The sequence below is a fragment of the Scyliorhinus torazame genome, chromosome 6 (assembly GCF_047496885.1).
Source record: "Scyliorhinus torazame isolate Kashiwa2021f chromosome 6, sScyTor2.1, whole genome shotgun sequence".
NCBI lineage: Eukaryota > Metazoa > Chordata > Chondrichthyes > Carcharhiniformes > Scyliorhinidae > Scyliorhinus > Scyliorhinus torazame.
In genome coordinates this window covers 240,451,661-240,465,962 of record NC_092712.1, presented here as the reverse complement: position 1 = coordinate 240,465,962, position 14,302 = coordinate 240,451,661, and the positions used below count along the sequence as shown (strand labels likewise).

The following is a 14,302-nucleotide window of genomic DNA, read 5'->3' as shown; positions in this document are numbered from 1 at the left end:
TTGATAAAAATAAGAATACTTAACTACATTCTTCTGTGAAAAGTAATTGGAACCAGTATATTTAGATTATTAAAAGGATCAGATAGACAGAATGATGTTCTTATTGATGTGTAACCGATAGACTGAGAGATTGCAGATTCAGTTTTCACAATTTGTCGCACATCCACTTCCACAATCTGTCAAGTTGTCTCACTTCCTCCAAACAAAATGCATGGCTATGGTACGCGTATGGGTCTCACTTTTTCCTGTCTCTTTACAGGGTATGTAGAACATTTCTTTTTCCAGTCCTACTCCGACCCCATCCCACAACTCTTTTATCGGTACATCAAATTATTTCGGTGCCACTTCATGTTCCCACTTGGATCTGGAAAAATTTATCAATTTTGCTTCCAATTCCTACCCCTCTATCACCTTCACATGTTCCATGCCTGACACTGCCCTTCCCTTCCTTGACCTCTCTATCTCCATTTCTGGGGATAGACTGTCCACTAGTATCCACCGACTCCCACAGCTACCTCGACTGCAGCTCTTCACACCCCACATCTTGTAAGGACTCCATCCCATTCTCCCAGTTCCTTTGCCTCCGTCGCATCTGTTCTGATGATGCCACTTTCCAAAAAGGTGCTACTGACATGTTTTCCTTCTTCCTTAATTTCTGGTTTCCCACCCACTGTGATTGACAGGGATCTCAACCGTGTCCAACCCATCTCCCGTACCTCTGCTCTCACCCCTTCCCCTCCTTCCCAGATCCAGGATAGGGTCCCACTTGTCCTCACGTTTCACCCCACCAGCCTCCGCATTCAAAGGATCATCCTCTCATTAGTTCCGACAACTCCAGCATGATTCCACCACCAAAACATCTTCCCCTCACTCCCCCTTTCAGAATTCCACAGGGACCGTTCCCTCTCGAATACCCTGGTTCACTCCTCACCCTCTTCCCATGGCACCTTCCATTGCAGTCGCAGAAGGTGCAGCACCTGCACCTTTACCTCCTCGCTGCTCACCATCCAAGGACCTAAACACTCTTTTCAAGTGAGGCAGCATTTCAGGTGCATCTCCTTCAATCTAGTCTATTACATTTACTGCTCCCAATGCGGTCAACTCTATATTGGAGAGACTAAACGCAGACTGGGTGACCGATTTGCCCAACACCATCAGTCTGCAAACAGGACCTAGACGTTCCTGTCGTTTGCCATTTCAGCTCACTGTCCTGCTCTCCTGTCCACATGTCCGTCCTTGGCCTGCTGCAATGTTGCAGTGAAGCCTGCGCAGACTGAAGGAACAGCAACTCATCATCCGATTGGGCACGTTACAGCCTTCCGGACATAACATTGAGCTCTACAACTCCAGACTGTGAACTGTCCTCCACCTTCACCCCATTTTTGTTTTTGTGAATTTTGTCCCTCACCATTGTCTCCCCTCCCCCAACCCCACTCCACTTAGGCCATCAATCTCCTGTTCCAAGTTGTCTTTTGACACACTGCTTACCCCTGTTCTTCCATTAACACATTCTGATCTCTTAATGTGCTATTATCAGCTCTCTTCTTGGTAATTACCACCACTAATTTATATTCCCTTTGTTTTTTTTGCAATCTTCACCTATCGCTGGCCCTCAATCCAACTCCCCCCCCCCCCCCCCCCCCCCCCCCCCCCCCCCGCCCCCACCACCACAATAGTATAAATCTCATCTTATTTTCAGTTATCTCTTGCTTTGACAAAGAGTCATCCAGACTCGAATCGTTAGCAATGGAGGGATGCTTTTCTAATTGGAGGGCTGTGACCAGTGGTGTTCTACAGGGATCAGTGTTGGGACCTTTGCTGTTTGTAGTATATATAAATGATTTGGAGGAAAATGTAACTGGTCTGATTAGTAAGTTTGCAGACGACACAAAGGTTGGTGGAATTGCGGATAGCGATGAGGACTGTCTGAGGATACAGCAGGATTTAGATTGTCTGAAGACTTGGGTGGAGAGATGGCAGATGGAGTTTAATCCGGACAAATGTGAGGTAATGCATTTTGGAAGGGCTAATGCAGGTAGGGAATATACAGTGAATGGTAGAACCCTCAAGAGTATTGAAAGTCAAAGAGATCTAGGAGTACAGGTCCACAAGTCATTGAAAGGGGCAACACAGGTGGAGAAGGTAGTCAAGAAGGCATACGGCATGCTTGCCTTCATTGGCCGGGGCATTGAGTATAAGAATTGGCAAGTCATGTTGCAGCTGTATAGAACCTTAGTTAGGCCACACTTGGAGTATAGTGTTCAATTCTGGTCGCCACACTATCAGAAGGATGTGGAGGCTTTAGAGAGGGTGCAGAAGAGATTTACCAGAATGTTGCCTGGTATGGAGGGCATAAGCTATGAGGAGCGATTGAATAAACTCGGTTTGTTCTCACTGGAACGAAGGAGGTTGAGGGGCGACCTGATAGAGGTATACAAAATTATGAGGGGCATAGACAGAGTGAATAGTCAGAGGCTTTTCCCCAGGGTAGAGGGGTCAATTACTAGGGGGCATAGGTTTAAGGTGAGAGGGGCAAGGTTTAGAGTGGATGTACGAGGCAAGTTTTTTACGCAGAGGGTAGTGGGTGCCTGGAACTCGCTACCGGAGGAGGTAGTGGAAGCAGGGACGATAGGGACATTTAAGGGGCATCTTGACAAATATATGAATAGGATGGGAATAGAAGGATACGGACCCAGGAAGTGTAGAAGATTGTAGTTTAGTCGGGCAGTATGGTCGGCACGGGCTTGGAGGGCCGAAGGGCCTGTTCCTGTGCTGTACATTTCTTTGTTCTTTGTTCTTTGTTAACTCTGTTGTCTCCCTGGACAGCACGGTGGTGCAGTGGTTAGCATTGCTGTCTCACGGCGCCGACGTCCCAGGTTCGATCCCGGTTCTGGGTCACTGTCCGTGTGGAGTTTTCACATTCTCCCCGTGTTTGCGTGGGTCTCACCCCCACAAACCAAAGATGTGCAGGGTAGGTTAATTGGCCATGTTAAATTGCCCCTTAATTGGAAAAAAATAATTGGGTATTCTAAATTTTTTTAAAAACTGTTGTCTCCCCACAGATGCTGTCAGATCTGCTGAGATTGTCCAGAATTTTCTGTTTTTGTTACACAATCTGCTCATTTGCTGATTGAATTGCAGGTAACCACAATGTGCTATATAGATCTTGGTATCTCTCTGTAATGTTCACATTTATTTATTTGATTAGAGGTGCTCTACAGATAATTTCCATTTAGGTAAATGAGGGTGTTCGTTATTAATAGAGCCGTGGTGCTACACTTGTAAAGCAAAGATGAACTGTAATCACATTCCTGATGATAATTTCATACTTTTTACTTCATACTCTTTTAACAGGCTTAATTGTTCATGAAGGAGCAGCAATATATCGAGTATTTAAACGCTGGAGAGCTGTTAATCTACACTGGACCGTTTTAAATTATGACAAAGCAAAGGATGTAGAAATCAATAGCGGCAATGCTGGAAGCTCTGCCATTCCGACCTTTTGGGCCTCTCTGAATCAATTCAGAACACAAAGATCTGTTGGTTCTACACGGTTAATGTCTGAAGGATTTCACTGCAGCTACACTTTGTTACATTTACTCACACGATTCAGACCACATGACGAGGAGTATGATGACAACAGTTCTGCTGAGGTAGTAATGAGGGTAACAACAGTATGAAAATATATTCCTCACAACCTAATGACTGGGCAATGGTTATTCCTACATTTGTGCTGTAAGATCAAACAAATATACAGGGTAAATAAATGTAATATATTTAAAATACTTTTATAAAATGCATGCACTTTTGATATGGTGCTTACTTGATTGCTACTGTAATATATATATAAATATATATTTTTAAGACATTGAATGTCAGTTGATTTTTGTTTGTAGCTTAATAATTTATGCAAATGTATTTCATGTGTACTGCAATTAATAGCTTTCAAAAATACATTGCCAAAATACCTTACTTAAAAGTAATGGGCTGGATTCTCCGACCCCCCGCCAGGTCGGAGAATCGCAGGGGGCTGGCGTGAATCCCGCCCCCGCCGGCTGCCGAATTCTCCGGTGCCGGGGTTTTGGCGGAGGCGGGAATCGCGCCGCGCCAGTCGGCGGCCGCTAGCAGCGGCCTCCCTGGCGATTCTCCGACCCGCGATGGGCTGAGTGGCTGCCCGTTTTCAGCGTGTTCTGCCGGCGTAAATCATAACAGGTCCTTACCGGCGGGACCTGGCTCCACAGGCGGTGGGCAGAGTCCTCAGGGGGGCGCGGGGGATCTGGCCCCGGGGGTTGCCCCCACGGTGGCCTGGCCTGCGATCAGGGCCAACGACCCGCGGGCGGGCCTGTGCCGTGGGGCACTCTTTCCCTCCGCACCGGCCGCTGTCAACCTCCGCCATGGCTGGTGCGGAGAAGAACCCCCCTGCGCATGAGCTGGCTCCACGGGCAGTGTGCAGAGTCCTCAGCGGGGCGTAGGGGATCTGGCCCCGGGGGGTGCCCCCACATTCGCCTGGCCCGCGATCGGGGCCCACTGAACCCCCCTGCGCATGAGCTGGGATGACGCCAGCACACGTGCATGCGCCAACTCGCGCCGGCCGGCAGAGGCGCTTCGGCGCCCGTTGGGGTGGCGCCAAACCCTTCCCCGCTGGCTGGCGTGACGCCAAGCACTCCGGCGCCGGCCTAGCTCCTGAAGATCCAGACGAATCCGCACCATTGGGGCGGCCTGAAACCGGAGTGGTTCACGCCACTCCTCGGCGCCGGATGTCCGCTCCGCCGGTTCGTGGAGAATCCCACCCCATATGTTTGAATCCAGACTTCAAAATTCAAAAATATTACTTTGAAAAGATTCCACAAAGTTTCTTGCAAAATCATAACTGAATAACATGCTTTGAATAAAAAAATAGGGACCAGTTACCAAGCAGTGACAAATCAGAGTGAAATTTAAATGGTTTGTTTCCCAAATACTATTGCTTAAATTTGGAAAATGTTGTACTCATTAGAGAAACCAATGTTAGAAAATGGAAAAATGTCCTGTTTTTTCAGATTCAAAATTGGTATTCAAAGTTCCCATTCTGAGGTGAGGCACTGGCGAGGGGTAGATGCAGGGTAAAGCTCACACTACACTGTCTTAACAATATGCCTTAAACCTGATTTTAGCGCAGCTTTTGACATTTTCTATTCCCAAACATATCTTTTGTTCTCTTTTTGAGTCAGGTGAACAATTTAGTGTGATGATCAAGGTGAAATTATGAGAAATCACACGCAGGAACCTGGAATCTACTCAGAGTTGGAAGTGAAACAGCCTAAAATTATTTTACATGAACCTCTCCTAGCTGTTATCTGGATTAAATTCAAATCCAGACCCAGGGCTGAACGGGTAATTGCTGATTCATTGTGCTATCCTTGGCTGAAGAGTCTTATGCAGGTTACCTGAACCCAGAGCTTGTGTTAAATCCTTTACTTCTGTTAACTATGTTGTATAAACAGTTCTTTTGATCAGAAGGCCTAATAATGAGTATTGTATATGTAAGCCTGGGTGCCTTACCCGTATTAACAACTGCCTCAGATCCTTGCAGAATGATATCAGATATAGTGCATATAAAGTGTCTTCATAATATAAGCAAGTGCATTATACTGATCATGTGATTGGAAGAAAGGTAAAGTTATTTTATGCTTTGAGAGACTGGTTTACTTACTCATTTGTGTACATTATAATGTAATTTTTAGCAGTTCAATAAATAAAGATGACAGCTTGGATGCTGCAGTGCCATTGATATGTCCTTCTATTTGTTTAATTTAATAAAATGTTAAATCTTTAAACAATTTTTAAAAAATATATATTTATTAAAGTTTTTTAACACAATTTTTCTCCCTTACAAACAATAACCCCCCCCCCCCCCCTCGTAACAAAAAAAAAACGAGAAATCGCGCAGAGCAAGATATATACATGGCAAAATGATATATTTACACAAATTTGTACACTGGCCCTCACCCGTACGTGCCAGTTTCCCCAACCCTTCATGTTATCTCTTGCTCATCCACCCTCCCAGGCAGTCCCCCCTTTCCCCCCTCCCCCCCCCTCCCAGGACGTCCCCTCCACCCCCCCCCCCCACCCCCCCCCCCCACCACCCCAAGGTTGCTGCTGCTGCTGACCGACCTTCCTCTAACGCTCCGCGAGATAGTCTAGGAACGGTTGCCACCGCCTGTAGAACCCCTGCGCAGACCCTCTCAAGGCGAACTTAATCCTCTCCAACTTTGTGAACCCAGCTATATAATTTATCCAGGCCTCCCCAGGCTGGGGGGCTTCGCCTCCTTCCACATTAGCAAGATCCTTCGCCGGGCTAATCTTTACACAATTGACTAGTGTTGGTTATCTCACTGAGCTTGGGAAAACATTGGCTGAGGTTTTTTAAAAATAAATTTAGAATACCCAATTATTTCTTTTCCAATTAAAGGGCAAATTAGCTTGGCCAATCTACTTACCCTGCACATCTTTGGGTTGTGGGGGTGAAACCCATGCAGACTCGAGGCGAATGTGCAAACTCCACACGGACAGTAACCCAGGGCCGGGATTCTCCAACCCGGGTCCTCACCGCTATAAGCAGCAGTGCTAACCACTGTGCCACATGCCGCCCTGAAATGGCTACGGTTTTAGTCTTTGCAGCGTTGTGTGAATTTGCACCACATAAGTGCCAGGTAATGACCATCTCCAACATGAGAGAGTGACATTTGATAGCTTTGCCATTGCTGAATCCCCCATTGCCAATATCCTGGGGGTTACTTCGGGGGTTACTATCAAAGGGTGCAATTCTCCCAAAATCAGGCGAGAAAAGATGTGTGAAACCAGCTGGGTTTCCACGAGGAGACAGTGCGGCGCCTCTGCTATGTCCCTGGGAGTCCCCCCCCCTCTTCAGACCCTCCCATCCAGGACCCCAACCCGTCGCCGCCTCCCTCAAACTCCCAGAGGCCCCTTCTTACCTACCCTGTGCCACCTAGGGCCCTGACCCAAGGCAATGCCACCCAGGCACCCTTGTACTTGGGTCATGCCCATTTTGGGCAGGATTCTGATTCCAATGCCTCGCGAGATCTACCCAGATCTGATGAGAAGTTAAGACTGCCGGGAAGACCTATGTGCTGCAGAAGGCTCCGCCTCAACAAGGGAATGGTGCGGCACCTGGGCCATGTCCTTGTGAACTTGGCACCACATGGAGGAGAAGAATACCCGCTCCTGAGGGCTGGCAAGCCCTGAACGTCTACGCCTCAGGGTCATTCAAGGGCTCAAGCGAGGACTTGTGCGGCATCTCACGAGCTACAGCTCACAAGTGCATCTGTGAAGTCATGGATGCCTTGTTTACCTGGGCAGCAGACTATATAAACTTTGGCCTGGACCAAGCCCAACAAGATGCCCGGAAAGCAGGATTCTCCTCCATTAACAGGATGCCCCAGGTCATGGGGCTAATAGATGGCAAGCAAGACGCTTTGCGCGCACCAGACCGTCAGGTAGGGCCCAACATTAACAGGAAGAGATTCCACACCCTGAACATTCAGCTTGTGTGTGACCACCACATGAAGATCATGCACATGTGTCATCGATTCCCAGGTAGTGTGCACGACAGCTACATCCTGGGGTAGTTGGACATCCCCGGCCTCTTCGAGGACCATCCCAAGATGGCCAGTCGGCTCATGGTGGATAAGGGGTATCTGCTGAGGACCTGGCGAATGACGCCAGTATGGAGCCCAGTGACCAAAGCGGAGACCCAATACAGCAAGGCCCATGAGGCCACATAGTGTGTCATGAGGCAGTGCATCGGATGTGTCATGAGGCGGTGCATCGGACTCCTCAAGATGCGGTTCCACCCTGGTGGTGCACTGCAGTACACCCCCCAGAGGGTCGCCTGCTTTGGGCTGGTCTGATGTGTCCTCCACAACCTGGCATTGCAGTGGGGCAACGTACTGGAGGTGGAGGGGGAGGAACATGTGGCCACTCCCAGGAGAATGAGAAGGTGCCGGACCAGGAGGGGATGGAGGACAAGGCCAGGGTGGGCGCGCAGGATCAGCCAGAGGATGGAGGACAGGCGACAGCGGTGAGGGTCCAGCAAGCCCGGAGTGCCAGGGAACTCCTCATCCTCACCCATTTCACATAGGACGTGACCTCATTCGTCACTCCCTCTCTCCCCAACCCCTCCTTCTCACTCCCCACCCCTATCCCTCAACCTTCCTCCTCCTCCCCTATTGCCCACTCCCCCTTCACCTTCCCCCATCATTCCTCACCCTCCAAGGATCTGTGTACCATCACTCCATGATGATGGGACTGTGTCGGCACTGTCAGAGGGTCATTATCGAGGGCAGCGGGATTGATAACCCGCTGAGACCTGAGCACTGGTACTCGTAATTTAATGCCATAGTCTTACCCCTGAGTGCTCGCTTACACCCAACTGCTGCACATGGTGTGGGGGGGGGGGTGGAATGGGGGGACCAGGAACTCCTTGTCCGGGGATATGGGCATGGGATTAGTCCTCAGCCCGCATTGCGGAGGAAAGCGAGTGCCAGAGGTGTCATATTGGTTGTGGTCAACAATTTTTAATAATTTACACATGTCCACAACTGTCCCAATCCCCTTATGATGCCACGCCACTCTCCCCACAACTCCCAGACCCTCGCCCCACCCCTATCCCCCTCCACAACATTCCCAAACCTATCTTACCCCTCCACCCCCACCCCCACCCCCCACCCCCAGTGCCCTCTAGGTGATCCCCGATGTGCTGAGCCTTCCGTGCTCAACCACTGCGTCTAACTGTGTCCCCAGAATGCACATCAGAGGTGGAAGCAGCCTGCTGCCCATCGCTTTCTGTGGCCTTCGATGCAACTAGCATCTGGGGCTGGAGGGCCCTTGTGCATTTGCCGGCAGCACATGCCTCGCAGTGCCATCCTGTTTCGGGTGCTGACTCCAAGACATGCCATTGTCAGTGGGGTGGGTCTTGGGGGAGCATGTAGCCACCATCACCACTCTGTCAGGTGGCTCCAGGTTTGCACTCAGCGCCCCCTCCTCCCAGTCAGATCCCATAGGGCCCAGGGGTTTACCTCGGGATGCAGGGGCAGCTGGATCGAGCTCCGGTTTCCCCTGCGATATCTAGCTCTGCCAGCCCTGGCGGCTCCCCAACCAATGTCTGCACCTCAGTGTCGACACCCTCAGCAATGCGCCTCAGTGACTGGGATATGCTCTAGAGTCCCTGATAATGTCCACCTGTGACTGGGACACATTCCCCAGCAACCAGGACACGCTCTGCAGTGCCTCGACCAAGACCAGAGACTGTGACATGACCCGCAGCGCTTCAGCTATGCCCACATGCAACCGGAGTGTGCTCTGGAGGGTCTTGGCAATGCCGACCTGAGACTGGGTCATGCAGTGCCTTATCAAGGTCCAGCTGGTACTGGGTCAAGTCCCCCAGTGACTGGGACATGCTGTCGAGGAGCTCAGCCATGGTCGTCACTGACTGAGCCTGGCCTTGGACACCTCACTCATGCTGCTGACATTGTGCACCAGGCTCTCCACTGCGGTCGCCATTCCAACAGTTTTAGCCTCGGTTCCATACATTGCCATCGGCATTTTCCGTGCCCATAGCCTCTGGGACTCCTCCAGTCAGCTATGGACCTGCTGGAGGGTCGCTAATCTGGATGCTGGAGAATCACATGGCTGCATCAGCCGTGAGTAAACCTGGTTCAGAGGCTCAGCATCTGTCTGGGATCCAAATGGTTCCGGGATCCAGCAAACCTCTAACTGCTGTCTTACCTGGGCATTCTGCCTCCACCTGATGTGCACCAGCAACTGTGTGGTGCTCACCAGAATCTGCCCCAGAAGCCTGTCCACTGCAGGTCCACTAGATGTATGTGCCTCTACGCTGGTGGAGAGTGGGGATGATAGCTGTGCGCATGGATGGTGACATTCTTGAAGCTCTCCTGTGAGGTGTTCTTATGCGAGGCAGTCGGAGGGATCAGCCTGGATTGTTCAGCATTGACGGATGAGGTTTCTGCGGGTGAATGGACATGTGGTCAGTGGGAGGGATGAGTCCTTCTGTATGGCATTAACAACTCATGACAGGTCATCTGGATGGGGGCAGGTGGATCTTCCCCTCTGTGCCGTACACCGACCTCTCCCTTGGTGACTGATCTGCCCTTGGCCACCCCCGCGACCTCCAGGCCCGTTCTTCCTAGGGGGTGAAGACTCTGATGTCCGGCACCCCACTGCCCGTCTGGGCTCCCTCCATCTGTTGTGGGCCATCTTCTCTCGTGGGCCACATGCGTCATTCATCATGGGGGTGGAGGGGGGGTTTTGGCAGGGGGGTTGGGGTGATGGGCCATTTGTGGGGGAAATGGGAAGTGGGTGGCAGCATGGACATGGGTGGGCCAGATTCTTGTGGGGGGGGGCGAAGAGGGAGGTGCCAGGCGCATTCTTGTGGAGGGGGGGTCCAGTACCAACCCACCCATGCGGCCCGAATGGCTTGCAGCTAATGGATCTGTGGGAACCAGGCAGAGGTCACAGTTGCTCTCCCTGTGGAATGGACATGTGGTGCTGCAAGGTAAGTATTACAGCTGTACTTCCTCATACTGCCCTGTCTGGACTGCTCTCTAGCTTGTAGACAGGGGACTGGGTGTCTCCTTTTTGCAGGGGGTGGAGGGGGAGGTCTGTGTGGGGGGGGTAGAGTCGGTGGGGGGATATTTGTGGGGGAGTCTCCCTATTACATTGGTCCCTGTGGGGGGGTCCCCCTATTACAGGGGTCCCTTTTAAGGGCCCCCCTATTACAGGGGTCCCTGTGGGCAGTCTCCCTATTATAGGGGTTCGCAGAAGTCCCAGTGGGGGGGGGGGGTTCGGGGGGGGCAGTCTGGTCGAGGAGGGGTGGGCAGGCAGTTGGGGGGATTTGCCCTCGGATGGGCTTGGATGGTCTCTATCAACCAGGCCCTGGCATGGTGCACTTCACGGTGGGCCAATGGGGCAACTGTTTCCCCCTTGACCCACTGTGAGGTCCACCACGCCAGGGTCATGCTGGGAGAGACACAAGTGATCTGTGCCCACGTGATTCCCGGGATCAGAGAATTCTGGAAGTCCAAAGCATAGGGCGCTGGGCCTATGGATGCAAATCGGCCATGATCCCCGCTGGCTTGCAGTGTGAACCTCGTTCCTGCCGCCAGCGTGGGGGTGGGGCGGTTGTTGGAGCATCACAATCGGGGTGGGCGCCCGGCCTCAATCCCGATTTTTTTTCTCAACGCCCCATTTTCCATCCCATCCGGGAACCCAATCTGGGCGTTCCGGGACGGAGAATCCCGCCCTACATTTGCCATCCTCCAATCTGTAGGGATTGCTCCAGAGTCTATTGAATTTTGGACGATGCCCACTAATCCATCCAATGTTTTCTGGGACACTTGCTCTAATACTCTAGGATATAGATTGACAGGTGATTTGTTAGCCTAATTTTGCAGCATTCTTGTCCCACATTTTCTTAGTAATATTGATTTCCTTCAATTCTACTTTATCACTAGACCCGTGGCTCCCTAACATTTCTGGGAGGTTATTTGTGCCCTTTTTTGTGAAGACAGACCAAAATATATGTTGAATCTTTCTCCCATTTCTCGGCCAGGGATCTGACAACAATGTGAGGGCAGTTTCAGGATCTTGGAGCATTGCTTTGTCCTTGCCCCGTTTCCCTGTATCGGATGTCTCATGTACCCATCTCTTTGTTCCACCACAACCCACCAGGTCAAAGCTAAGATCATATAGCCTGAACAACTCTGACAGAACCTGCAATCTTTCGACAGTAATACTACGCTCTCCAGAGGAGTTGTGAAGCATTCCAGGGCTCTTGAGGAGTTCACTTTCTTTCTTCTGAAGAGAAATGCAGCAACCTAATAGTAAATGTGTTTTAATCCTTTATAAATCATGCAATTGGAAAAATTAAGCCAATTATAGCTGAAAATATTTCATAATTTTTTGTTACACATGAATTAATTCTGAAGATTCGAAAACGGGGCTTTTTGAGGCGATGTCACTGGTTTATTGTGACTACATAGACATGTCACTATGAGGGACAGATTGTTTTCCTCTCTACAGAACTGCTGGCCAAGACAGCACCTAAGCACAAATAATCAGTTCACAGTGGAACTGGTAAATTCAAATCCCTGAGCGAATAGACACAGAAGGTGAGATTAATAATTAAGTAATTTGTAGCAGTTGGAGAATCAGAGGATGATCCATGCCAGAAGGATGCCATTGGTCCATTGGTGCAATGGCAGTTCTTTGAAGGATGATTTTTTTTGGAGCAATATGTTCCAGAAGAAACAAGAGAGCCAGTCAGACTAGATTTATTAATGACTAATGAGCTGGACTTAGTTAATTGTTTAACAGTAAGGAAACATTGACCTGAAAGTGACCATAATACGATTGAATTCAATGTTGGTTTTCTAAAAGAGAAACTCAGCATTGCGACCAATATTCTAGAGCAAGATGCTGCAGGTGTTGGTAGGAAGAAGGGCGGTGTGGTGACTAAGGAAAACATTAACCCAGAATCTCCAGTCTTTGCATAATCGGAGATAAGATATACCAGTCCCGAGATTCACATTGGGGCCCCTCAGAAGTCCCAATGCAATGACCCTGTGGGAATGTTCTGGGAATTTTGAATTTTTGATGGCCAATCCCCCTGCTCCCACGATTTTCTATTTTGAGTTGGAAACTTTGGACGGTTTCAACTTACTAACTTATCCAGGAAATGCTAATCTGATTGAAACCTCGTCTAGCACGTACCAACTCCCCCTCACAACACCCACCCTCCAACTCCTTCCGAATCCCCCAACTGACCAGATTATCCCCCACCAGCTGATCACACAACCCTCCGATTCCTCCCTTGACCATCCAACTCCCACTACTCCAGACCCAACCAGCTCTCACCACCTAACTTCCACTCCCACCCCAAAGGGACCCCCTGAGAGTATTGTGCTACCGTGCTGCCCCACCCCCCACCCCCATTGTAGGCAGCATGGTAGCACAGTGGTTAGAACAGTTGCTTCACAGCTCCAAGGTCCCAAGGTCGATTCCCGGCTTGGGTCACTGTCTGTGTGGAGTCTGCACGTTCTCCCCGTGATTGCATGGGTTTCCTCCGGGTGCTCCAGTTTCCTCCCACAGTCCAACGATGTGCAGGTTAGGTGGATTGGCCATGCTAAATTGCCCTTAGTGTCCAAGAAAGGGCAGGTGGGGTTATGGGGATAGGGAGGAGGTGTGCGGATGGGGTGGAGGTGTGGGCTTGGGTAGGGTGCTCTTTCCGAGGGCCAGTGCAGACTCGATGGGCCAAATGGCCTCCTCCTGCACTGTAAATTCTATGATAAAGGGAACCCCTCAGAACCCCCCCCAAAAAAGAGACCCCTCCCAGAGACCCTCTAAATAAAGGGACCCCTGCAGGGGGAAACCCACAAAACATGGGGGTGGGGGGCAGAATTGTGTAGCAGGAAGGGGTGGGACCTCTCTAACGGGACGCCCAGTCAAAATGGTGACTTGACAGATGGATCACAGAATCACAGAAAATACAGTGCAGAAGAGGCCTTTAAACCCATTAAGTCTGCACCGACACATGAAAAATACCTGATTTACCTAATCCCATTTGCCGGTACTTGGCCCAAAGCTCCCTAGGCAATCTCTGGCATGGTTTTGTGAAAAGAAAATCATAGTTGACAAATTAGTTAAAGTTGTTTATCTCCGTTTCCCCTTTCAACATATTGGACTGGATTCTCCGCAGCTCCGATGCCGAAATCGGCGGTCGGCCGGAGAATTGGCTCCGATGCCGAAATCGGCGGTCGGCCGGAGAATCGGCTCCGATGCCAAAATCGGCTTTGACGCCGGTTTCGTGCCGATTTCCGATTCTCTGGACCCCCAACACAACAGAATTGCGGCGCCCGCCCCGCGGCCCGGAAAATCACATTAGGTGCCCGATTCTCCGATGCATGAGTGCCTCTGCGACCTGGATGGGCCGAAGTCCCGTCGGCATGGTGCTAACCACCTATTAAAAAATCGTGATACTGGCGTGCTGGCTGAAGCAGCTGCGGGAGGAGTTATGGGTTGGCATGAGTGACTGCGGGCTCCCGAAACGGACACTGGCCATGCTGTCTGCGGGGGGTGAGGGGGGAACCAGGCCGGGCAGTCGGGAGCCCCAGACATGATAGGGCGGTGCTCACGTAACAGGTGCCATTACGGCAGCCATCTTGTTGGCCACCCACATCGGGTGCTGGGTCAACGCAGGGTTAACAGCCATATGGGTGGTTGCCGA

At 50.6% G+C, this 14,302-nt stretch overlaps 1 protein-coding gene across 3 annotated transcripts in view; it reads left to right on the top strand.

The window, feature by feature from the left end:
• Positions 1-5,770, top strand: part of LOC140425352 (E3 ubiquitin-protein ligase MARCHF11-like) — a 363,309-nt gene extending 357,539 nt beyond the window's left edge. For 2 of the 3 annotated variants that reach the window (XM_072509533.1, XM_072509531.1), the window contains exon 4: positions 3,355-5,770. In XM_072509533.1, the coding sequence (XP_072365634.1) occupies positions 3,355-3,680 (326 nt within the window). In that variant the 3' untranslated portion in view covers positions 3,681-5,770. The remainder of the gene's footprint in view (positions 1-3,354) is intronic. The other variant, XM_072509532.1, reaches the window with a different exon arrangement.
• The last annotated feature ends 8,532 nt before the right edge of the window (positions 5,771-14,302 follow it).